The 24,997-nt window shown below is 45.4% G+C and overlaps 1 protein-coding gene across 4 annotated transcripts; it reads right to left on the minus strand.

Moving 5' to 3' along the window:
* Positions 1-395: 395 nt before the first annotated feature.
* LOC106578936 (F-box only protein 11) lies at positions 396-18,985 on the minus strand. 4 transcript variants are annotated; one of them, XM_014158221.2, is made up of 21 exons: positions 18,669-18,985; positions 17,106-17,260; positions 16,645-16,726; positions 16,392-16,536; positions 16,053-16,182; positions 12,873-12,956; positions 12,632-12,764; positions 12,407-12,513; positions 12,205-12,316; positions 11,969-12,075; positions 9,081-9,218; positions 8,766-8,983; positions 6,543-6,723; positions 6,335-6,457; positions 6,094-6,179; positions 5,653-5,984; positions 5,433-5,540; positions 4,966-5,046; positions 4,481-4,589; positions 3,794-3,892; positions 396-3,562 (listed from the first exon to the last, which is right to left on the minus strand). In XM_014158221.2, exons 1-21 carry the CDS (start codon positions 18,754-18,756, stop codon positions 3,433-3,435), a joined length of 2,748 nt encoding a protein of 915 aa, XP_014013696.1. In that variant the 5' UTR covers positions 18,757-18,985; the 3' UTR covers positions 396-3,432. The 4 variants fall into 4 exon arrangements, with proteins under 4 accessions (XP_014013696.1, XP_014013695.1, XP_014013697.1 ...); XM_014158220.2 differs by having other exon boundaries at positions 17,106-17,263; XM_014158222.2 differs by lacking the exon at positions 4,966-5,046 and having other exon boundaries at positions 17,106-17,263.
* Positions 18,986-24,997: the final 6,012 nt, after the last annotated feature.

A 24,997-nucleotide genomic window follows, 5' to 3' on the forward strand; every position in this document is an offset into this window, starting at 1 on the left:
TGGAAGGAACTGTTGACGAAGTGTACTTTATACACATGAATAAAAGTTGGGTAGATCATAAACAATACATCTTACGTTTTCACACAAAGTTCAAGTTAGAAATAACAATGTTAGTGTGATTTGAAACATGCATAATTCATGACCAAACCTGAGTGTGAGAACATTTTATACATGACGCCCCATCTTAGCCTGGCTGACGCGAGAGAGAGCAGTGACACACTGGTCAGGAGTCCGTTGTTGGTGCAATATTTACACACAACTTTACTCGAGCTTTGATTGGTAAAAAAACAAAACAAGCAAACTAAAACCCAAAGGTTGTATTGCAAGGGAGGCTGGTGGGAGGAGCACGGACTCGTAAATGGGTAGGACGGAATTAAATCAGTCGGAAAATCAGACACCGCTGATCTAATAAAGTTTTATTTTCTTACAAACGACCAGTTTCCGTCTTCTTTTTTTTTCTTTCTTCCTAGGAAATTAAACCCTTTTTGAATTCATACTAGCATCTACATAATGGTTGTATTAATACTTCACAATATATTAAGTCTAGGGTTGTGTCCCACTGCTCAGACGTTATTGATGCGAGCCAGATCTTATGCCTGGGAAGGAATTTTACGCATCAATTAACCACATATGTAATAGCAATCTGGTTCTCGACGGCACAGTCGACGACGTGGCACACAGCGTCTGAGCAGGGGCACACGACCTTGATGTTATGGTACACATGCATACAATCCAGGCTGTATGAGGAGCCACAGTCACCAGAATACAAAGAGAGAAAAGGAAGGGGGGAGAGAATAGGAGAGGGAGAGATCAGGGTAAGGAAGAGAGGGGGGAAGTAGGGAGGGAGGAGAGGGAACGAGGAGGGGAGAGAATATGAGAGGGAGAGATGGGGAAGGGGGCTGCAGAACGACTCGTCTGTCCCAGTTTGAAAAAGTCCCGATGCCCCGTATCTGACCCTCTCCAGAAACACGGACTGCATATGAACACAAACATACACATGCACCCTTCCAACACACACACACAATCTTCCACCAGTCCTACATCTACTAGCCTGGAGAGAGACTTTAGTGTTAAACGTGATTCTCTTTCACAGAAAGAACAAATCCACTGGGACATTAACAGCTACTGCAGCAAGCCTGGGGTCAACACAACAAACATTTATAATTATAATATATAATAATAAAAAGACATTCAAATACAGTAAGATTTTTTGCTTGTAAATACAAAACTACATGAGAAAGCATTAAAATAATATCTGTTGATCAGAATAACATATTATAAAAGCAGAGGTGCTTGATCAAAGTCCCTCTCTTCCGTTAGCAGTACGTATGTATATATCATCCATCCACTGCCTAGTAACAGATGCCTCTGAACAGGAAGCGTTTTCTCAGTGGGTGGGGCTAAATCTCCTTTCTTCTTATCTTGGGAGGAAGTTAGATTCCCAGGATCCTGGAGAGTCGCCGAGATGTGAGGGGTCACAGGCAAAGGAAGTCTCATTGGCCACTCCGACATTATCAGAGTAGCCACTTCCCTACCCTCTCCACACTCACTCTCCATCCTCTACCTGGCCATTTGGCGTCCAGAGATGCAATGGTGAGAATCTCATGTGGCCGTTCAGTACGAGTCAGTTTCACATCACAGTAGACCAGAGGCTAATCCAGACCAGACCAGTCAAATTCAGACCAGCTTCATAGTTCCCTTTAGAAGAGACTCCCAAGTGCATCACTGTCTCGGTCTCTCTCTGAATCTCAGGGTTCCTCTATGCCAGTCCCTGCTGAGAACACCGTATTCAGTCTCTCTGAATCTCAGGGTTCCTCAATGCCAGTCCCTGCTGAGAACACCGTATTCAGTCTCTCTGAATCTCAGGGTTCCTCTATGCCAGTCCCTGCTGAGAACACCGTATTCAGTCTCTCTGAATCTCAGGGTTCCTCTATGCCAGTCCCTGCTGAGAACACCGTATTCAGTCTCTCTGAATCTCAGGGTTCCTCTATGCCAGTCCCTGCTGAGAACACCGTATTCAGTCTCTCTGAATCTCAGGGCTCCTCTATGCCAGTCCCTGCTGAGAACACCGTATTCAGTCTCTCTGAATCTCAGGGTTCCTCTATGCCAGTCCCTGCTGAGAACACCGTATTCAGTCTCTCTGAATCTCAGGGTTCCTCTATGCCAGTCCCGGCTGAGAACACCGTATTCAGTCTCTCTGAATCTCAGGGTTCCTCTATGCCAGTCCCTGCTGAGAACACCGTATTCAGTCTCTCTGAATCTCAGGGTTCCTCTATGCCAGTCCCTGCTGAGAACACCGTATTCAGTCTCTCTGAATCTCAGGGTTCCTCTATGCCAGTCCCTGCTGAGAACACCGTATTCAGTCTCTCTGAATCTCAGGGTTCCTCTATGCCAGTCCCTGCTGAGAACACCGTATTCAGTCTCTCTGAATCTCAGGGTTCCTCTATGCCAGTCCCTGCTGAGAACACCGTATTCAGTCTCTCTGAATCTCAGGGTTCCTCTATGCCAGTCCCTGCTGAGAACACCGTATTCAGTCTCTCTGAATCTCAGGGTTCCTCTATGCCAGTCCCTGCTGAGAACACCGTATTCAGTCTCTCTGAATCTCAGGGTTCCTCTATGCCAGTCCCTGCTGAGAACACCGTATTCAGTCTCTCTGAATCTCAGGGTTCCTCTATGCCAGTCCCTGCTGAGAACACCGTATTCAGTCTCTCTGAATCTCAGGGTTCCTCTATGCCAGTCCCTGCTGAGAACACCGTATTCAGTCTCTCTGAATCTTAGGGTTCCTCTATGCCAGTCCCTGCTGAGAACACCGTATTCAGTCTCTCTGAATCTCAGGGCTCCTCTATGCCAGTCCCTGCTGAGAACACCGTATTCAGTCTCTCTGAATCTCAGGGTTCCTCTATGCCAGTCCCTGCTGAGAACACCGTATTCAGTCTCTCTGAATCTCAGGGTTCCTCTATGCCAGTCCCTGCTGAGAACACCGTATTCAGTCTCTCTGAATCTCAGGGTTCCTCTATGCCAGTCCCTGCTGAGAACACCGTATTCAGTCTCTCTGAATCTCAGGGTTCCTCTATGCCAGTCCCTGCTGAGAACACCGTATTCAGTCTCTCTGAATCTCAGGGTTCCTCTATGCCAGTCCCTGCTGAGAACACCGTATTCAGTCTCTCTGAATCTCAGGGTTCCTCTATGCCAGTCCCTGCTGAGAACACCGTATTCAGTCTCTCTGAATCTCAGGGTTCCTCTATGCCAGTCCCGGCTGAGAACACCGTATTCAGTCTCTCTGGCTCCCTATGGTCAGCGTGTGTGAGTGATGAATATGTCTGTGTGTGTATATATATATATATATATATATATAGGAGTGTGTTATGAATGTGTGTTATGTAGTGTGTGTATGTAGATTATAGGGTGTGTGTACATGTGATGTGTGTGTGTTCAGTTGTGTTGCAGCGTGTTGGACTCTATGGGCGGGGCTGAGTCGTAAAGTGTGTCTGTGTCGTGTGTGGGTTCTCCAGCCAGAGTACAGGGGTTGGACAGAGTTCCCGCTCCACAGTCACAGAAAAACCTACGGAGAGAGAGAGAGATGGGGGGGGGGTAACACGGATTACAGGACAGGAGAGGGCGTGAGACAAAGAAACATCCAAAACATAATGAAAACATATATAAGTTGTTATCCTGTTATTCTAAAAAGATACTCGGCGAAAAATAGTACTGACAGTCCTTCAATTCTTTTGAAACAAAACGCCACAGGCGGGACCATCTAGTCGGTAGTAAACGGTTGGCGTGCGCTACTCACCTATCGTGCCGTATAAACTCCACGTCGTGTCCTTGGTGACACTTCTTGATGCAGTTCACACAGATGGCGTTCCTGTCTGTCGTATTGCAGGTGTGACACCTGGACACACACAGGTCAAAGAAAACATCAGTGGAGTAACTGCTGCGTACCTGTGACTAAATGTCCTCTGCGTACCTGTGACTAAATGTCCTCTGCGTACCTGTGACTAAATGTCCTCTGCGTACCTGTGACTAAATGTCCTCTGCGTACCTGTGACTAAATGTCCTCTGCGTACCTGTGACTAAATGTCCTCTGCGTACCTGTGACTAAATGTCCTCTGCGTACCTGTAGGAGTCGTGCATGGGCGGGTGTGTGTACCTGTAGGAGTCGCGCATGGGCTGGTGTGTGTACTTGTAGGAGTCGCGCATGGGCTGGTGTGTGTACTTGTAGGAGTCGTGCATGGGCTGGTGTGTGTACTTGTAGGAGTCGTGCATGGGCTGGTATGTGTACTTGTAGGAGTCGTGCATGGGCTGGTGTGTGTACCTGTAGGAGTCGCGCATGGGCTGGTGTGTGTACTTGTAGGAGTCGCGCATGGGCTGGTGTGTGTACTTGTAGGAGTCGTGCATGGGCTGGTGTGTGTACCTGTAGGAGTCGTGCATGGTCTGGTGTGTGTACCTGTAGGAGTCGTGCATGGGCTGGTGTGTGTACCTGTAAAAGTCATGCATGGGGTAGGAGGTGTAGCTGGAGATCTTGTAGAGACATTGTCCTCTGCTCACAGCTTTCTCTATGGCATCCTGGTTATTCATTATCTTATTATCTGGAAGAGAGGCAGAGCAGAGGATGAGAGCCCGTCCACTTGACAGACATTCCCAAAAGATCACATATCCAGAGAGTGCAGTGACCAAGAACCTTTTTCTATACAGTCTAAGCCAGCCATAGTCACTGCGCGTCTCACGGCAACCCTATTGGCGTCTCTCTGCAATGATCTGAATGAATGTGTTGTGCAAGTTATTTCTTCAGTCAGCTGAATGTGCTGCTTAATTAGTACATAGAACCATGGTTACGCCAGTAACCTCCAGTATCCACTATTAGCAGCTGGGACAAACAGAGATAATATTCCTAGGAATTTGACTATAGCTGTTGAACTGAGTTTGACCCCATTCCTGAAAGCAAAGACTCTCAGGAACACATACGTGTCTTCTGTTTCCATCTACGACGAACACAAGCTGTGTAGGACTCGTTAGAAGGGAGAGTGATGAATCTGCACAGAATGACTGGGGGAAATGAACTGATTAAAACCATATACTTCCTTCAGACTGAAATTTAACAAATATCTTTGTACTATAACTTTTGAGATAATGGCAATAAGGCCAAATTCAAAAGATTCATCAAATAATTTAGTAACATTTGTTTCTAATAGCCAAGTGTCCTACAATGGAGAATGAAATAGCTTGTTTGTCCATGTTAATTAGTATCTATAAATATCATGTGTGAATTCATTTGAATTCTTGCCCCCCCCCCAACCCCCTTTCTCCGATCGATAGCCTATGGCGGCTCGCCCAGCGAGGTTGTTTCACAAGTGGATCCCTCAGAAATATACTGACTACCACTGGTCTGGTCTGTTAGCTCTACATTACCCTACCCTGTTAGCGCTAGCTACCTTTCATGGTCACGTTCACCCCCGAGGCGAGGAACAGGCCTCCGAAACGGTTGTTGAAGATCTGGTTTCCCTCCAGAGTTGCAGTGGCGTGGTTGGTTATCTCGATACCTGAGACAGGAAATGACATCCTCAACACAGGTGGCGGACGACGAGTAGCTTACAGTATTGACCAGTCAGTACAGTAAAGTTCATGTAAAATGTGTACACATGGGCAGCTCACCTGCAGCAAAACCGTCGAAGATGCGGTTCTTGCGGAGCACCGGGTGGCTGTTGGTGCTGATCAGAACTCCCGCCTGGGCGTTCCTGAAGATATCGTTCTCCTCCAGGAGACCTCGCCCTCCGTTGAAGATACAGATGCCTCCGTCTCTCCCGTCGTGGATCTTGTTGCGCCGCAGCGTGGGGTTGCTGTCCGTCTTAATCCACACGCCCGCCATGGCGTTGTCGAAGATCTCATTGTCCTCGATGAAACCCAGACCCGAGTTGTAGACCAGGATGCCTCCGTTCTGTCCTCCCCAGATCTTGTTGCGTCGGATCTTGGGGTTGCTGCCCGTCCTATAGACAACCAACAGTGTTAGTAAAACCGCCATCTAACATCAGTTAAACGTTATCATCCCCACCGTGTGTCCTGCGCTGGACTGGCGTGTGAGGAGGCAGGACCTACCGTATTTGAACGCCGGAGTACATGTGATTGTAGATGTCGTTGTCTTCCAACACCCCATGGCCGTTGTCATAGAAATACACGCCAACCTGAGAGGGAGAAAGGGCGTTAGGTCGGACTTCTAAACAATTTAGAGTCCGGACACTAATGAGACAGGCCTCCAATTCTCACAGGATACAACATCCCTTTTGTATTTGTTCTTCCAACGATAACGGTGAGAGAATGAGTGTGGGCTGTGTGTTACCTGTTTGCCGCTGTGGATGCGGTTTCTGCGGAGGACAGGCGTGCTGCCAGTTGTCACCCAGACTCCTGCCAGCGTGTTGCTGTACACCTCGTTCTCCTCGATCACACCCTGGCCCTTCTCATGCTGAACACGCACACACACACACAACATTTAGCAACATCTCCTGAGACGCACAAGTCCAAGGATCTATATGAGTAAACTGATTTACCACGTAGATGCCGCCGTGCTGTCCGTCGTGGATCTTGTTATGGCGTACAATCGGGCAGCTGTTGGTTCTGATTTGGATTCCTGCCAGAGCGTTGCCATGGATATCGTTCCCCTCGATCAGGCCACGCCCATCGCCAAATATGTACACGCCCCCTTGGTTACCGTTAAAGATTGCATTGCCCCTAGAGACGAACAGAACGTCAACAAACAGCCCATAATACTGAGAGAGGGGTTAGTGTCTAATTTCACAGAGTAGTTTTATGTGTGTGTGTTTCCTGCATCGCAGTGCAACTATGCGTGTGTATGTGTAACAGTATTGTCGGGGTGTATGTGTGTGTAACAGTATTGTTGGGGTGTGTGTGTACCGTATCGTAGGGTTACTATGCGTGTGTATGTATAACAGTATTGTTGGGGTGTGTGTGTACCGTATCGTAGGGTTACTATGCGTGTGTATGTATAACAGTATTGTCGGGGTGTATGTGTGTGTAACAGTATTGTTGGGGTGTGTGTGTACCGTATCGTAGGGTTACTATGTGTGCGTATGTATAACAGTATTGTCGGGGTGTATGTGTGTGTAACAGTATTGTTGGGGTGTGTGTGTACCGTATCGTAGGGTTACTATGCGTGTGTATGTATAACAGTATTGTCGGGGTGTATGTGTGTGTAACAGTATTGTAGGGGTGTGTGTGTACCGTATCGTAGGGTTACTATGCGTGTGTATGTATAACAGTATTGTCGGGGTGTGTGTGTACCGTATCGTAGGGTTACTATGCGTGTGTATGTGTAACAGTATTGTCGGGGTGTGTGTGTAACAGTATTGTAGGGGTGTGTGTGTACCATATCGTAGGGTTACTATGCGTGTGTATGTATAACAGTATTGTCAGGGTGTGTGTGTAACAGTATTGTAGGGGTGTATGTGTGTGTAACAGTATTGTTGGGGTGTGTGTGTACCGTATCGTAGGGTTACTATGCGTGTGTATGTATAACAGTATTGTCGGGGTGTGTGTGTAACAGTATTGTCGGGGTGTGTGTGTACCGTATCGTAGGGTTACTATGCGTGTGTATGTGTAACAGTATTGTCGGGGTGTATGTGTGTGTAACAGTATTGTTGGGGTGTGTGTGTACCGTATCGTAGGGTTACTATGCGTGTGTATGTATAACAGTATTGTCGGGGTGCATGTGTGTGTAACAGTATTGTAGGGGTGTGTGTGTACCGTATCGTAGGGTTACTATGCGTGTGTATGTATAACAGTATTGTCGGGGTGTGTGTGTAACAGTATTGTAGGGGTGTGTGTGTAACAGTATTGTCGGGGTGTGTGTGTACCAGTATTGTAGGGGTGTGTGTGTACCGTATCGTAGGGTTACTATGCGTGTGTATGTATAACAGTATTGTCGGGGTGTGTGTGTAACAGTATTGTCGGGGTGTGTGTGTAACAGTATTGTCGGGGTGTGTGTGTAACAGTATTGTAGGGGTGTATGTGTGTGTAACAGTATTGTAGGGGTGTGTGTGTACCGTATCGTAGGGTTACTATGCGTGTGTATGTGTAACAGTATTGTCGGGGTGTGTGTGTAACAGTATTGTAGGGGTGTGTGTGTACCGTATCGTAGGGTTACTATGTGTGTGTATGTATAACAGTATTGTCGGGGTGTATGTGTGTGTAACAGTATTGTCGGGGTGTGTGTGTACCGTATCATAGGGTTACTATGCGTGTGTATGTGTAACAGTATTGTCGGGGTGTGTGTGTAACAGTATTGTAGGGGTGTGTGTGTACCGTATCGTAGGGTTACTATGCGTGTGTATGTATAACAGTATTGTCGGGGTGTATGTGTGTGTAACAGTATTGTCGGGGTGTGTGTGTACCGTATCGTAGGGTTACTATGCGTGTGTATGTATAACAGTATTGTCGGGGTGTGTGTGTAACAGTATTGTCGGGGTGTGTGTGTAACAGTATTGTCGGGGTGTGTGTGTAACAGTATTGTAGGGGTGTATGTGTGTGTAACAGTATTGTAGGGGTGTGTGTGTACCGTATCGTAGGGTTACTATGCGTGTGTATGTGTAACAGTATTGTCGGGGTGTGTGTGTAACAGTATTGTAGGGGTGTGTGTGTACCGTATCGTAGGGTTACTATGTGTGTGTATGTATAACAGTATTGTCGGGGTGTATGTGTGTGTAACAGTATTGTCGGGGTGTGTGTGTAACAGTATTGTAGGGGTGTGTGTGTACCGTATCGTAGGGTCGCTGTTGGAGGTGATCCAGACTCCAGCGAAGTTGTTGGCGTAGATCTTGTTTTCTATAAACTGTCCTCTTCCTTTCTCATGCACATAGATGCCCCCTGTCTGGCCATGGTGAATTTCACAGCGAACCACTGTAGGGTTAGCATACGCCTTCACCTCAAAGCCTGCTATACGATTCCTGTGGATGTTACAACTCTCAAAATAACCCTGAGGGGAGAGAGAGATACTGTCAGCATTGCAATGTACAGCACTTATGTAAAAACCTGGGAAATGGTGGGTGAGAAGTTATAGGTCAGTGTGTTACCATGCCGTGGTCGAAGGTGAAGACTCCTACATCTCGGCCGTGGTGGATGTGGTTTCGTCTGATGATGGGGTTGCCGTGGTTTTTTACCCAGATTCCCGCCAATGCATTATTACTGATCTCATTATCCTCATAGATACCCTGGAACACATCATCACACCATTATCCTCAAAGATACCCCACAATACATTGTCACATCATTATACCACAGCATTGTTGAATACTCGTTTCTGATTGGCCAGAAGGGCATTAAAACCAGAAAACGGGACAGTTGGGAAAGACATCGGGACAATCATGAAGCAATATGCTCCTACAGTCGTGGCCAAAGGTTTTGAGAATGACACAAATATTCATTTCCACAAAGTTTGCTGCTTCAGTGTCTTTAGATATTTTTGTCAGATGTTACTATGGAATACTGAAGTATAATTACAAGCATTTCATAAGTGTCAAAGGATTTTATTGACAATTACATGAAGTTGATGCAAAGAGTCAATATTTGCAGTGTTGACCCTTCTTTTTCAAGACCTCTGCAATCCGCCCTGGCATGCTGTCAATTAACTTCTGGGCCACATCCTGACTGATGGCAGCCCATTCTTGCATAATCAATGCCTGGAGTTTGTCAGAATTTGTGTTTTTTGTTTGTTTGTCCACCTGCCTCTTGAGGATTGACCACAAGTTCTCAATGGGATTAAGGTCTGGGGAGTTTCATGGCCATGGACCCAAAATATTGATGTTTTGTTCCCCGAGCCACTTAGTTATCACTTTTGCCTTATGGCAAGGTGCTCCATCATGCTGGAAAAGGCATTGTTCGTCACCAAACTGTTCCTGGATGGTTGGGAGAAGTTGTTCTCGGAGGATGTGTTGGTACCATTCTTTATTCATGGCTGTGTTCTTAGGCAAAATTGTGAGTGAGCCCACTCCCTTGGCTGAGAAGCAACCCCACACATGAATGGTCTCAGGATGCTTTACTGTTGGCATGACACAGGACTGATGGTAGCGCTCACCTTGTCTTCTCCAGACAAGCTTTTTTCCAGATGCCCCAAACCATCGGAAAGAGGATTCATCAGAGAAAATGACTATCCCAGTCCTCAGCAGTCCAATCCCTGTACCTTTTGCAGTTTATAAGTCTGTCCCTGATGTTTTTCCTGGAGAGAAGTGGCTTCTTTGCTGCCCTTCTTGACACCAGGCCATCCTCCAAAAGTCTTTGCCTCACTGTGCGTGCAGATGGACTCACACCTGCCTGCTGCCATTCCTGAGCAAGCTCTGTACTGGTGGTGCCCCGATCCCACAGCTGAATCAACTTTAGGAGACGTCCTGGCGCTTGCTGGACTTTCTTGGGCGCCCTGAAGCCTTCTTCAGAACAATTGAACCGCTCTCCTTGAAGTCCTTGATGATCCGATAAATGGTTGATTTAGGTGCAATCTTACTGGCAGCAATATCCTTGCCTGTGAAGCCCTTTTTGTGCAAAGCAATGATGACGGCACGTGTTTCCTTGCAGGTAACCATGGTTGACAGAGGAAGAACAATGATTCCAAGCACCACCCTCCTTTTGAAGCTTCCAGTCTGTTATTCGAACTCAATCAGCATGACAGAGTGATCTCCAGCCTTGTCCTCGTCAAGACTCACACCAGTGTTAACGAGAGAATCACTGACATGATGTTAGCTGGTCCTTTTGTGGCAGGGCTGAAATGCAGTGGAAATGTTTTTGGGGGATTCAGTTCATTTGCATGGCAAAGAGGGACTTTGCAATTAATTGCAATTCATCTGATCACTCTTCATAACATTCTGGGGTATATGCAAATTGCCATCATACAAACTGAGGCAGCAGACTTAGAAAATGTATATTTGTGTCATTCTCAAAACTTTTGGCCACGACTGTACACATGCAAACTGTACTTGCTAGTTACAGAAAGCTAAACCAACAACCGCACACACCAAAATTTGATACATAGTAAACGCAGGTCCAACGATGAAAAACGTAGCTAGCAAGCGATCTGTTTTTGCAAATACATACTTTTTTAAAAATAGCATCAGATCTAGTGTGGTGAGTGATAAACATGAATTTATCTGGTCGCTACTGTTGCAGTCACGACGCAAGTGGCGCTATGCTGTCAAATCCTTCTACATGTTTCTAGTTTGACCTGCTGTTTTCAGCATCTGATATTATTTTTAATTCAGTTGCCATGTTGGCAGGTTTGCTAGCAACAAACTATTTAGCTAGCTTCTAGCCTAGTGTTTGATATGCAATGCGATCTCCTCATAATGAACAGTGTTGACGAGTGTCCTGATGAGAAGGCATACACTTCTAGCTATGCCAGGCAAAAACGGGCATCAGCTCATTGTTATGGATGTAGGCAAAGGATTGTCAATAGAAAACAGTTTAAACAAATGCAAATGCAGCTACTTTGCTGTTATTCTGGCTGCAGAGGCCATGACTGTGTTAGCCGTAGCTAGTTGGCTAGCTAGCAAGCAAGGGATAAGAATGTTGCCAGCGAGCATGGCAACGGAACATAAACAACCGACGACTGGGTAGCGCCCATAAATATCGAACTAATCGAATGAAAGACTAGATCACGTCTCTAGCAACCAGAAGATGAGAAAGTATGAATTCACTTAAACATTTAAATATCAACGAATACATTTCATTTCTACCAGTAAATGTGTGCTTTAACATTGTTTTCCTTGGCAACTGTGGTATACGCCTCTGCTCCCCCGTACATTACCTTGGCAAACGGACTTGGCTCCCCCTCATCTAATATTTCCAAGGTAATGAACAGAACGTGGGCGTTTATCCCTTACTTATCCCCATAGATACCGTGCAGGAATACACAGTCAGAGAGGGTGTTTAAGAGTGGTTAGTGGTGTGTATGGTCGGTGATGTGGTTGTTTACCTGTGCATGGTCGGTGATGTAAAGTCCAACGTTCTCACAGTCGCTGATGTTGCAGTGTTTGATGGTAGGACACGCCCCCTGGCCGCTCACACACACAGCCGAGCCCACTGGAGTAGAGAAACTACTTTACCCAACATGCCCCACTGGAGACAAACTACATTACCCAACATCCCCCACTGGAGACAAACTAAACAGGCAAAACATACAAGCCTTACTGCGGACTGTGTGCACATTACCTGTGCAGGTAGATCTGATGATACAGTGGTCTATGTTGGGAGAACAGTTGACAGTGATCTCCAGACAGTGGTGGGCGTTGTGGTGCTGAGCTGACTTATCATCTGGGTTAAACTGAAGATGAAACAACAGGTTAGAGGGGAGATGGGGAGAGTGTGTGTGTGTGTGTGTGTAGAGAGAGTTGGATCTGTGTTAGCAGCGTACCCTGATAGTCATGTACCCTACGTAGGCGTCCTCCGATCCCTCCATGAAGACAAACGTTGAGTCTCTGGTGTTCTCAATCACCACCTTATCAGACACCTTACCAGGAGCTACACACACACACACACACACACACACACACACACACACACAAAGACCATTTCTACCACTAGATAATACAGACAGAGGTAGAAAGAGAAAAACAGACAGACAGACCACACACAGTACCTGCTCCAATCATGGTGATGGGGGACTCTATGTAGATCCACTCGTCAGTGTAGATCCCAGAGTGGACGAAGATCAGCCCATCAAAATGACTCTCCTGCACCCCTCCTAATGCATCTTCTATGGTGTCATAGTACTGGAGACAGAAACGGTTACATCAAATCAAGCTAAAATGGAGCTGGCTCGCAGCCATATTGAAAAATAGGCCTTCAATAGACCATGAGTAGAATTATGTGTCTCTTACCAGCATATTCTCCCTGCCTTTGAACCTCCCAGGGTTGCTGTAGAAATGTTCAGCAAAGCCTGGCTTCACATGGGCTCCTTTATACTGCAACACAATTTTACAACAATGTTCAAATAACATCAACACAATGTTTGTCTAACCACACACACACACACCAGTATAATACATAGAGCAGCCAACAAGGCACCCCTGGGCCTGTTAGATTATCTTTCTCCAAAAGCAGCTCTATTTTGGTGGCCTCTGGTACATTCAAATGTCTTGATTCCCTTAAAATACACAGCAAAATGACTTAATACTTTAGAGAATTTACCTCCCAGATTGGAAAAATGTGTTGTGGTAATTTGAGGAATATATATATATTGTGTAGATCCAGGCCTATATGATCAGGACTAGTTTCTAAGAAAGAGAACCTTTAACCTTTTTTAATGTTAACATTTAACCTGTCTTCTCTTGATTAGTCATATTTACAGTTTCACTACAAGACATGAATTGTTACAGTGATGTTTTTTTCTTCAAATTATGTATTTTATTAAAACAAAAAAAGGAAGTATAGTATATAGCCCACATTCTTTTTTTCAGGTTTTCGCTTTCAAAAATCACCTTTTTTTTAATAGAAAAACAACCAAATTGAATGTTCTAAGTCCACATCAATGCTTAAACCACATCAGGAGACCACTTTTGAGGACTGTGAAAAGTCATAAGACATTTTAATTTTGGGATGTAGTCACCCTTTAATTCCAGTGAGCACCTAGCAATAGGCTGTTAGCTTGTTTTTGTAGCGCACATACCATGGTAGAGTTTGCAAAACAAATACCAGTGGTGGAAAAGTACCCAATTATCATACTGGAGTAAAAGTATAGATACCTTAATAGAAAGTTACTCAAGTAAAAGTCACCCAGTAAAATACTACTTGAGTAAAAGTATTTGGTTTCAAATATACTTAAGTATCAAAAGTAAATGTAATTGCTAAAATATACTTAAGTATCAAAAGTTAAACTTTAACTCATTTAGAATGCCTTCTATTAAGCAAAGCAGACGGCACCATTTTCTTGTTTTAAAAATGTACGCATAGTGGGGGGGGGAACACTCCAACACTCAGACATTATTTACAAAAGATGCATTTGTGTTTAGTGAGTTCGCCAGACTATAGGCAGTAGGGATGACCACGTGTTCTCTTGATAAGTGTGTGAATTTCACCATTCTCCTGTCCTGCTAAGCCTTCAAAATGTAACAAGTACTTTTGGTTGTCAGGGAAAATGTATGCAGTAAAAAGTACAATATTTTCTATAGGAATGTAGTGAAGTAAAAGTTGTCAAAAATATAAATTAGTAAAGTAAATATACCTCAAAAAAGTACTTTAATACTTTCAAGTATTTTTACATAAGTACTTTACACCACTGACAAATACCCACTGGGTTGATGAAAATATTCATGATATCATTCTGCCAAGTAAGCTTAGACTACTTGTTAACATTTAATTGAGAAGCAGGGCTTGACATTCACAATTTTTTAGCCATTCTGTTAGATTCATTCAATGTTTGTTCATGAAACAGCGCTGCAGGAGAAACCTAGCACGCATTAAACTGAAAGAGTGGCTCAATTAGACAAGTCATAATCATATCAAATGGAAAGAAAATAGAACCTGTGGTGGTCTATAACAATAAGACGCTGCAGTGTCCTCTAGAAAAATAGGCTTCGGCTATTGGCCCAGGTCGTCCTACATTCGAAAGAGAATTTTCCGACCGGATATTTGGCGCTGCTTTGGAAAGACTTAGGTCTGTTTACATTGTTATCTTGCTTTGTGTAAATATAACATATTTATTGAAATAGGCTATAGCAAATAGGACTGTAAGTTATTTACTCAGAATGTCAAACATGCATTGCCCTGCTGTGCGCTGCCTGGTCCAATTCTGATCAGGGTAATTGTTTGAGAGTGTTTTTTTTTACTTAAATCTATATTCTGGTTGTCCAACATTTTTTTAAACTTTCCCCCAGACAAACAATGTCAAGCCCTGAGAAGGTTTATGGAAAAGCCTTTCCATCTACCAGAAGACTGTTTTCATTTGCATCATCGCTAACGGCCCCCCACACACAGGAGCATTCTCGTTGCCTATTCAGAAAGCTGCAGGAAATACGAATCACTGATGCATTCTGTCATATGATAAACTTGGGCAAATTAACTCATTTTCAAGACATTTTGTTGATTCCCTCCTAAGGTCAACATTTTTTTATATTGTTGAAATCCGTTTTAATGCCTGAATTCCGCAAGGGACCAAATGATCATACTTGGAGCAAAATGAGGCTCTCCACTAACTATCATTCCTGTGGATGATTCACCATCTTCCTCAAAATGTTTTCATCATTTATCTCCAGATAATCGCCAAAAACCCTAGTCCTACCAGTAGCCTATGCAAATTAGGGAGACAAATGAACGTCTCACCGATGTGATTCTGAAGGGCTACACGGACTGACAAGATCACTTTAGCGTCCCTGTCTGACAAGCCCCGTCATCATAGGAAAGGAAACCAGGAAATCCTTTGGTTTACTTGTCCCGATGCGATACCATGGACCTATAACCACGTTGCATGATTTATGACTGGCAAGAGTTATAGATCTGCTTTACTTTGTCAGCCAGACACCTTTTATAAACTAGTCAACATTTGCTGTTCAATTGTCAATCAAAGCACAGTAAATAGCCTACTATCCACCACGACTCCGCGTGGCTGGCTATATGAAACATGCAATAGAAAATAAACCAATGTGCCAGAAAACAATAACTAGACTACGTGGTGGATTTCAACTCATCGTTACCACTTACATAACATGGGACGAGCAAATTCTCTCCCTCCTCAGTGTATAGAAATTCCACTGCAAACCAACACAGAGCACACAAATTGTACCAGGAGGTAGGACAGACAGCAGCCTGAGTTTCCCTGTCATCGCCACTGAGGTATGGGTCATCGCTCTCTTTGTGACTGACAGGCGCTTATCCTAGATCGCCAGAAAATGCATATCGTTCGTTCTAGCGGACTCGACAGAGTAGCAAATTTAAACTTTAAATGAAAAGTAGCCTAGTTAAAATGAAGTAGAAAAAGTAGCAGGCTGAAAATTATTATGTTACCGGCTAATTAACCAAATTCATGCGCTAATGGAAAACACTGACACACACAGTCTACCCACCAGTTGCTGGAAGCTGTCCTTCCAGGGGTTGGGGTGGTCGTGTTCTTCAGGGCTGACCTGGTAGAACTTGCCTGGCTCGGGGTGCATCATGGGACGGGTGTACTCAAACACCTCCATGTACAGACGCTTCCTGGACACAAACAGAAAAGGCAAAGGTCAACTTCAGGCATAGAGGGATGCCCAAATTAACAGCCTTCATGTCAGTGTGGACCAATAATGGTCGATAGTGACTGATTTTTTGGGGGGGGGTAACATATCAGTTAACTACAATGGGCAAGAAAATGTGTCTTTGTTTTCCCCATCAGTATATAGAGTCACAGTCCACTGAAGATTGTGTACCAGAGTATAGGGTCGTTGGCTAGCTCGCTGAAGCGTTTGCAGACGCAGGCAGTCTGACAGAGGTCCTGCTCCAGGAGATATGAGAAGATCTTCAGAACCACCTCATCTGGAAGCTTCTGCTGCAGGTACTGCTCTGCTAGAGCGGCTACACACACAGTTCCCATTAGTATTCATAGACGATACATGCAGTTGTAGAAACAGCCATGCAGACACCTCATGTCATTGACTTGTACGCCTAGACACACATTCTTACCTGGCAGGTCGTGGCTCCTGCCAGAGACCCTGGCCCGTTTGGCTCGGTGACCGAAGGGTTCTGTCGTCGAGGTGGACGCTCCCTGTGTCAGAACACACATATCAGTAACACACACACACACACAGCTACCTCTCCCAATGACAGACACTAATACACACACATTCTGTCTCTCTCACACCAATACTGTCCTCTACCATTCTCCCGAAATGTACACTGGTGCTAGTGGGAGTTTACACTGTTTCATAAATAATGTATCAGAATAACATAATAATATATGGCATTTAGCAGACACTTTTATCCAAATCGACTTAGTCATGCATGTATACATTTTACGTATGGGTGGCCCCGGGAATTAAACCCGCAACCCTGGTGGTGCAAGCACCAGAAATACAGGAACCAGTCCTTTTAAACCAATTAAGGGAGGTGAACAAACACAGAATGGTGCTCTCTCTCGGTCTGACCTCCATAGCGGTCTTGCTGGGGCAGGCCGCTGCAGTACCGGAGGCTGTTCTCTTGGGCAGTAGAGACTTGCGTCGGAGCTGATAGGGGCTGTTCCCAGCTGCAGGCCCAGACTCCTCCACAGCCACCTCCGCTGCTGCAGCTGGAGCCTCCTCATCTGCTGGACACACAGAGGACACAGTCAGAACACAGTCTGACACACATAGGCTGCGTTTACACTGGCAGCCCAATTTTTCAATCTTTTTTCCACTAATAGGTCCTAGACCAATAATGTCAGATCTTCTCCATAGCTGATCTGATTGGTCAAAAAACAAATTAGAGTGGAAAACATCAGAATTGTGCTGCCCGTGTAAACACAGGACAAAGACACATCTTCTCCATCAGCACAGTTCAACAGACAAACACCAGCAGGCAGATGCCATTTAAACAACACCATCCACCCACACAGACTAATCACTACTGCAGTTGGTAAGGGTGTAAAGGGCTGATTAAAAACACATTTATTAGTAATGACAGCTGATCAGTGTCATTCTAGGCTGCCTCTTTTAAAACGATTTTAGGTCATTCATAGACTGGGTGGTGTCATGGATGTGTTTAATATATGACAGGGGTAGGCTACTGTATTACAAGGCCGTGTGGGTGACAGATTATGATTGGTGATTGATAACTGCAGATGCGTCCCTGCGGTTTGACTACCAGAATAGGGCCCGACTGAGCCCCACAATGTCCTTCCCTAGCTGGCCACCGGCCTCCTGCCCATCACACTGCGATAACAAAGCCACAGCCCCTATAAAGCCCCGAAAAGTTGACCTGCAGGTAACCGGGCCGAGCAGACCTGCACGGATGAGTCACAACTCAACTACGTAGGTACTGCTGTTAGCTAGTAAATCCGCCATGTAAACAAACACAGCTAGCTAGCCAACGGTAGCGCTCAGTTATACATAACTGGTTAGCTTAACTAACTAGGTAGTTAACTGGCTAAATTAAATGTCTGATGAGTGTGAGCCACGCAGTTAACTAGCTGGTTGACTGCTTAACAAGAACATGTACTTGTCTAAATTGAGGCTGATCGTTCATCGCTAAAGTAGACATTCATAGCTACTCGTTAGCGAGCTAAAGTAACTAGCTAGTTACTAGAGTATGGGCAGCACACCCCAAAAAATGTCAGTCCAAAATACAACGCAGATTAATTTCGTCAGAAGCCGATGATAGCTAGCTAGTAACGTTAGTGCCATGCCCATGAACATTCACAATCTGTCAAAGTCAGTGGGTTCGCCATGGTCGACGTTATGGATGGCTGCATAGTTATATGGGCTAGTTAACGTTAGCTAGTCAACGCGTTAGCGAACTACGCAGCAGGGAAAGCACTCACGCTACCCCCCAGCCCCACTGGTAGCCACAGTCACTCAAGCCAAACAAAGCGCGGCCTGTGCCACAGCGGTACAAGCCTCGGCTTTGCCTAAATAACACACTCGTGCCAGGCAGCTGAGACTGGGGTCACTGTGGCACCTTGCCGTCCTGACACGACTACAGCCCTACAGTGCTCTGGCGATGGTCCCTCTCACCTCGGTCCCCCTCGTTCCGGTCGGGCTGCACCGGGCGCGGCCTTGAGACTCGCCTGGGTCTCCGGTTGGTGGCTCTGACGGAGTTCATTTTTTGGAGAGTCTGTTGTTAAAATACAGAACGCTTTCCTCGACCATCCGCTTCACGCTTTAACACCAGGCCTCGACTACAACCCGGTGAGCCTCGCTCTCTCAAACCACCCAGTGCGCTAGCTATCTACCCGGGTGTAGTTAGTGTTTTTCGGACTGCTCGCTACCAGCTCCGTATCTAGCAGGAGGAGCCATTAACTCACACAGGGACAGTCGGAAAACACTGGAGGATGTCTGCCACCAATCACACCCTGGACTCACAGCGACCTCCTGTGGCCAAGCATACCAGATCCTCTTGAGAACACTGCCCTCGTGTAGATCGGAGTGCAGACTTTGGCTCCAACGCTACACAACACACCTGGATAAGTCAAGGTCCTGTGGAGCAGTTGCTTAGCTGAATCAAGTATGATAAAGCAGGAGGGAAGGGATCCCTGCTTTGCATAGCCGCAGGGCGTTTTTGGTTAGGATAACCACACAGAGGCAGTGGGCCAGAACCAACCATATGGATATAACCCAGGATAGGCAGTGGGCCAGAACCAACCGTATGGATACAACCCAGGATAGGCTACAGGATAGTAGAGTGTCAAAGCAATGGTCAGTAACATAATTGATATAATTGAGGACAAAACCGGCTACCTCTAGCCTGGTGCTGTAGTACTTCTATGTGTGTGTGCTACTTCCATGCTCAAGATCATGTTTTATGGCATTCGCTTGCGCATATGTAGCGTGTTAATGGGTAAGTGGCTACTGTACTGCATACTAAACCTAGTCGCCTGGTTGTGAATCTGATCACTAGGGGACGGTCTAGAAATACGGTGCAATGTTGCCCTCTAGTCGTCCTTTGATGTGTACATAATACACTGACCAAAAATATAAACGAAACAATTAACGGTTTTTCTGAGTTACAGTTCATAGAAGGAAATCAGTTAATTGAAATACATTCATTAAGCCCTAATCTATGGAATTCACTTACATGAGAATACAGATATGCATCTGTTGGAAGCGTGTCCTCAAACAATTTGATTTGCTGGTTTTAAGCATTAAACTTTCAAATAGCTCTTTGTTGACTGTTGCTGGGTGTTATCGTCCACCATCAGCACCAGCCTGTACCCTACCTGCCCTAAGCTCTCCCCTGGCCCCTTACACTAAGTCTGAATTCCTTACACTAAGTCTGAATTTGTCCTGCTTGGTGACCTAAACTGGGACATGCTAAAAACACCTGACCAAGTCCTAAAGCAATAGGACTCCCTAAATCTTTCTCAGATTATTACCAGTCCCACAAGGTATGACGCCAAACACCCAGAAAAGGCTACTCTCCTTGATGTTATCCTCACAAATAATCCTGATAGGTATCAGTCTGGTGTTTTCTGTAATGACCTTAATGATCACTGTTTTACAGCCTGTGTTTGTAATGTCTGCTCAGTGAAACGACATGTCCTGATTTGTCATAGACACTTGGTAAAAAACTTTAATGAGCAAGCCTTCCTTCATGAACTGGCCTCTGTAAAACGGTATAGAATCAGCTTGATCCACTCTGTTGAAGACGCTTGAACCTTATTTTTTAATATTTTCAGTGGTATTGTTAGCAAACATACCCCCATAAAGAAAATGAGAATTAAAACCAGGTTCAGCCCCTGGTTCGACCATGATCTTGCGGAGTTACTCCACCTCAAGAATTGCATTTGGCGAAAGGCTCGGCACATGCATACTCAGGCTGACTGGTTCTCGTTCAGGCAAATGAGAAATAAGTGCACTCAGGCTGTCCGGAAGGCCAAAGTTAGTTACTTTTAGGAGCAGTTCTCTCTGTGGGTTTAACTCCAAGAAGTTCTGGAAAACGGTTAAAGACCTGGAGAACAAACCCTCCTCATCACAGCTGCCTATGTCCCTTAATGTTGATGATGTGGTTGTTACTGACAAGAAGCACATGGCTGAGCTCTTAATCACCGCTTCATTAAGTCAGAATTCCTATTTGACTCAGCCATGCCTCCTTGCCAGTCCAACATCCTCATCTCCCACCCCTTCTAATGTGACTATCCCCGATGCTTCTCCCTCTTTTTCCCCTGCCCACTACAAAGTTTCTCCCTGCAGGCAGTCACTGATCCCAAGGTGCAAAAGGAGCTCCTTAAACTTGACCCCAAAAAAAACATCTGGGTCAGATGAAAACTTGCCAGTAATCAACTGACTGGCTTTCTTGATGTCTATAGTATTCTCTCGGGTATGCAATCTGGTTTCCGCTCAGGTTATGAATGTGTCACTGCAACCTTAAAGGTCCTCAATCAATGTCACCATTACCCTTCATTCTAAGCAATGTTGTGCTGCTATTTTTATTGACTTGGCCAAAGCTTTTGATACGGTAGACCATTCCATTCTTGTGGGCCGGCTAAGGAGTATTGGTGTCTCTGAGGGGTCTTTGGCCTGGTTTGCTAACTACCTCTCTCAAAGAGTGCAATGTATAAAGTCAGAAAATCTGCTGTCAGCCACTGCCTGTCACCAAGGAAGTACCCCAAGGCTTAATCCTAGGCCCCACCTTCTTCTAAATTTACATCAACAACATAGCTCAGGCAGTAGGAAGCTCTCTCATCCATCTATATGCAAATGATAGTCTTATACTCAGCTGTCCCTTCCCCAGATGTTGTGTTAAATGCTCTACAACAAAGCTTTCTTAGTGTCCAACAAGCTTTCTCTACCTTGCAACATGGGGCTGTACATTATCATGCTGAAACATGAGGTGAAGGTGGTGGATGAATGGCACGACAATGGCCCTAAGGATCTTGTCACGATATCTCTGTGCATTCAAATTGCCGTAGATAAAATGCAATTGTGTTTGTTGTCTGTTGCTTATCCCTGCCCATACCATAACCCCACCACCACCATGGGGCACTCTGTTCACGACGTTGACATCAGCAAACCGCTCGCCTACACCACTCCATACACGCTGTCTGCCATCTGACCGGTACAGTTGAAACTGGGACTAATCCGTGAAGAGCACATTTCTCCAGCGTGGCAGTTGAGCATTTGCCCACTGAAGTAGTTTACGACGCCAAACTGCAGTCAGGTCAAGACCCTGGTGAGGACGACGAGCACGCAGATGAGCTTCCCTGAGATGGTTTCTGATGCTTTGTGCAGAAATTCTTCAGTTGTGCAAACCCACAGTTTCATCAGCTGTCCCGGTGGCTGGTCTCAAACGATCCCGCAGGTGAAGAAGCCGGATGTGGAGGGCCTGGGCTGGCGTGGTTACATGTGGTCTGCGGTTGTGAGGCCGGTTGGACGTACTGCCAAATTCTCTAAAATGATGTTGGAGGCAGGTTATGGTAGAGAAATTAACATTCAATTATCTGGCAACAGCTCTGGTAGACATTCCAGCAGTCAGCATGCCAATTGCACGCTCCCTCAATTTGAGACATCTGTGGCGTTGTGTTGTGTGACAAAACTGCACATTTTAAAGTGGCCTTTTATTGTCCCCAGCACAAGGTGCACCTGTGTAATATTCATGCTGTTTAATCAGCTTCTCGATATGCCACACCAGTCAGGTGGATGTACTATCTTGCCAAGGGAGAAATGTTCACTAACAGGGATGTAAATAAATTTGTGTACAACATTTGAGAGAAATAAGCTGTGTGCATATGGAACATTTCTGAGATCTTTTATTTCAGCTCGTGAAACAAACACTTTACATGTTGTGTTTATATTTTTGTTCAGTATAATTTGGTGGGTGCTTATATTTGTCCTATTAATACATATGTGTTTTTTTGCATTTCCCAACTCTTCCTGAGTGGGGTCACAGGCAGTATCAACGCTGACCCTGGAGCAATTTAAGGTTTAGTTCCTTGCTCAAGGGCACACCGGCAGAATTGTCACCTTGTTGGCTTGGGGATTCAAACTAGCGACCTTTTGGTACTAGACTAACGCTCTAATCGCTAGGCAACCCCGCTGCCCTGGTAGGTGGTAAGTGGTAGTAGCTAGGCCTAGGGACTAGAGGTTGATTTGGGACTGGGCATCAGCGTGTTTTTCCACATTCAGGTGGACTCATGGACCTGCCTTGCACCTGCAACCTTGAAATAACATCTTTGGAGTGTGTGTGTTTGATAGACTGTGTGTGTATGAGGCATATCTACCAGCCATTTCCGTCCTCATGATAAACCGGCTGCGTGCAGCTGTGTAACCTCCTCTCTCTCGCTCACTCACACACACACACACACACACACACACACACACACAGAGGGGTTGGGAGATTGGTCTTTGTCCTTGAACAATTTGGATGTGCTGAAGGACAGAATGTTTCTGATAACACAAGAAATGAATGAAGTACGTGTGTGGGTGAGGGTTAGTTTTGGCTTCTCTGTGCTGCCAGTACACACTATACCTCAACTCAAGTCTCAGTAACATTCTCACTCTTGATAAAATGCACATCAGAGAGATTGATCAACAACAGCAGAACTCATATAAAAACATTTTTATACAACCGATAAACATATCTCATGAACGAACCAGATCTGGGTGGAATAAACATTTCAAAATCATTTTAAATACTTCTGCTGTTGGTTTGGTTAGCCCTGTTCAATGAAATGGAACACTTTCAACTTTCTAGGCTAAATTAGGTGCATCTCCAAAACTCGAAGCACCTCAAATACTTTGGAGTTGCAATTGACCCGGGTCTGCAAACAACAACAAACAAACACAAACATCTTTATATATCTCTTAAAAACATTAAACATATCTTGAACTTTATATTGAGAAGACAGGGGAAATGTGACCCGCCAAACCTTCGCTGCAACTTCCCAACGGGCTCGGGAGGCGAAGGTTGAGCCATGCGTCCTCCAAAACATGACCCACCAAACTGCGCTTCTTAACAACCGCCCGCTTAACTTGGAAGCCAGCCGCACCAATGTTTTGGAGGAAACACCGTTCAACTGACGACCGAGGTCGACCTGCAGGCACCCAGCCCACCACAAGGAGTCACTAGAGAGCGATGAGCCAAGTAAAGCCCTCCCGGCCAAACCCTCCTCTAACCCGGATGATTGTGCGCCGCTCCTGATCGCGGCCGGGTTGTGATACAGCTCAGGATCGAACCCGGGTTTGTAGTGATGCCTCTAGCACTGTGATGCAGTATCTTAGACCGCTGCACCTCTCAGGAGGCTCCATCAGATGTAAAAGTTTAAACTCAACAGTGTAGGTCTCTGTTTCGCTTCACGTCTCCAGCAGTGTCAAAAGTGCCCCTAAAAGTGCCCCACAACAGTAAATAAAACCAAAGTTCACACGATCGGCCCAAAACATAACAAGACTTTAATTGGCTAAACCAAATCAGGCCACTATTTCACATCTCAACCCAATAGGTCAAATGAATTAAGTAGACTGTACTACAAAGAATTCAAACCAACAGTGCCTCTTAAATAATTGACAGGTTTCTTTCTTTAAAGTTTAAACATGAAAGCAAACATTTGTTTGATGCAATGCAAAACAACATAGTAAAAGTTACTGTTTCTAATACATGTTTTTAACAGGATTTTACATTTTTTATATGTTAAGTGTTAAGCTAATATTGGTGATTTACCACCACCTGCAGTGCTGGAGTATTGAACCAAACCTTTTGTATCATTCATTTATTGTGTCTAGTAGATGGTGGGGAAATCGTTTGAAGACATTCGCAAACAAGCCAATTTGAAGAAGAAGACAATGCTCTGATCATGGCTGATCTGCTACTGGATCATGGACTTCCTGATGGGCCACCCCCAGGTGGTGTGGATAGGCAACAAAACCTCCGCTTCGCTGGCCCTCAACATGGGGGGCCCTCATGGGTGTGTGCTTAGTCCCCTTCTGTACTCCTTGTTCACCCACGATTGCATGGCCACGCACGACGCCAACACCATCAAATTTGCTGACGACACAGCGGTGGTAAGTCTGATCACAGATGGCAGTGACAGCCTACACTGAGGAGGTCAGAGACCTGGCAGTGGGGTGCCCGGACAACAACAACTCCCTCAACGTCAGCAAGACCAAGGAGCTGATCGTGGACTACAGGAAACAGGCGGGCAAGCAAGCCCCCATCCACATCGAGGGGGCTGTAGTGGAGCTTGTCGAGAGCTTCAAGTTCCTTTTGTGTCCATATCACTAAGGACTTAACATGGTCTACACACACCCACACAATTGTGAAGAGAGCATGACAGTTTCAGGAGGTTGAACAGATTTGTCATGACTCAAAAAGTTATACAGCTGCACCATTGAGAGCATCTTGACTGGCTGCA

The sequence above is a fragment of the Salmo salar genome, chromosome ssa19 (genome assembly GCF_905237065.1).
Source record: "Salmo salar chromosome ssa19, Ssal_v3.1, whole genome shotgun sequence".
Taxonomy (NCBI): domain Eukaryota; kingdom Metazoa; phylum Chordata; class Actinopteri; order Salmoniformes; family Salmonidae; genus Salmo; species Salmo salar.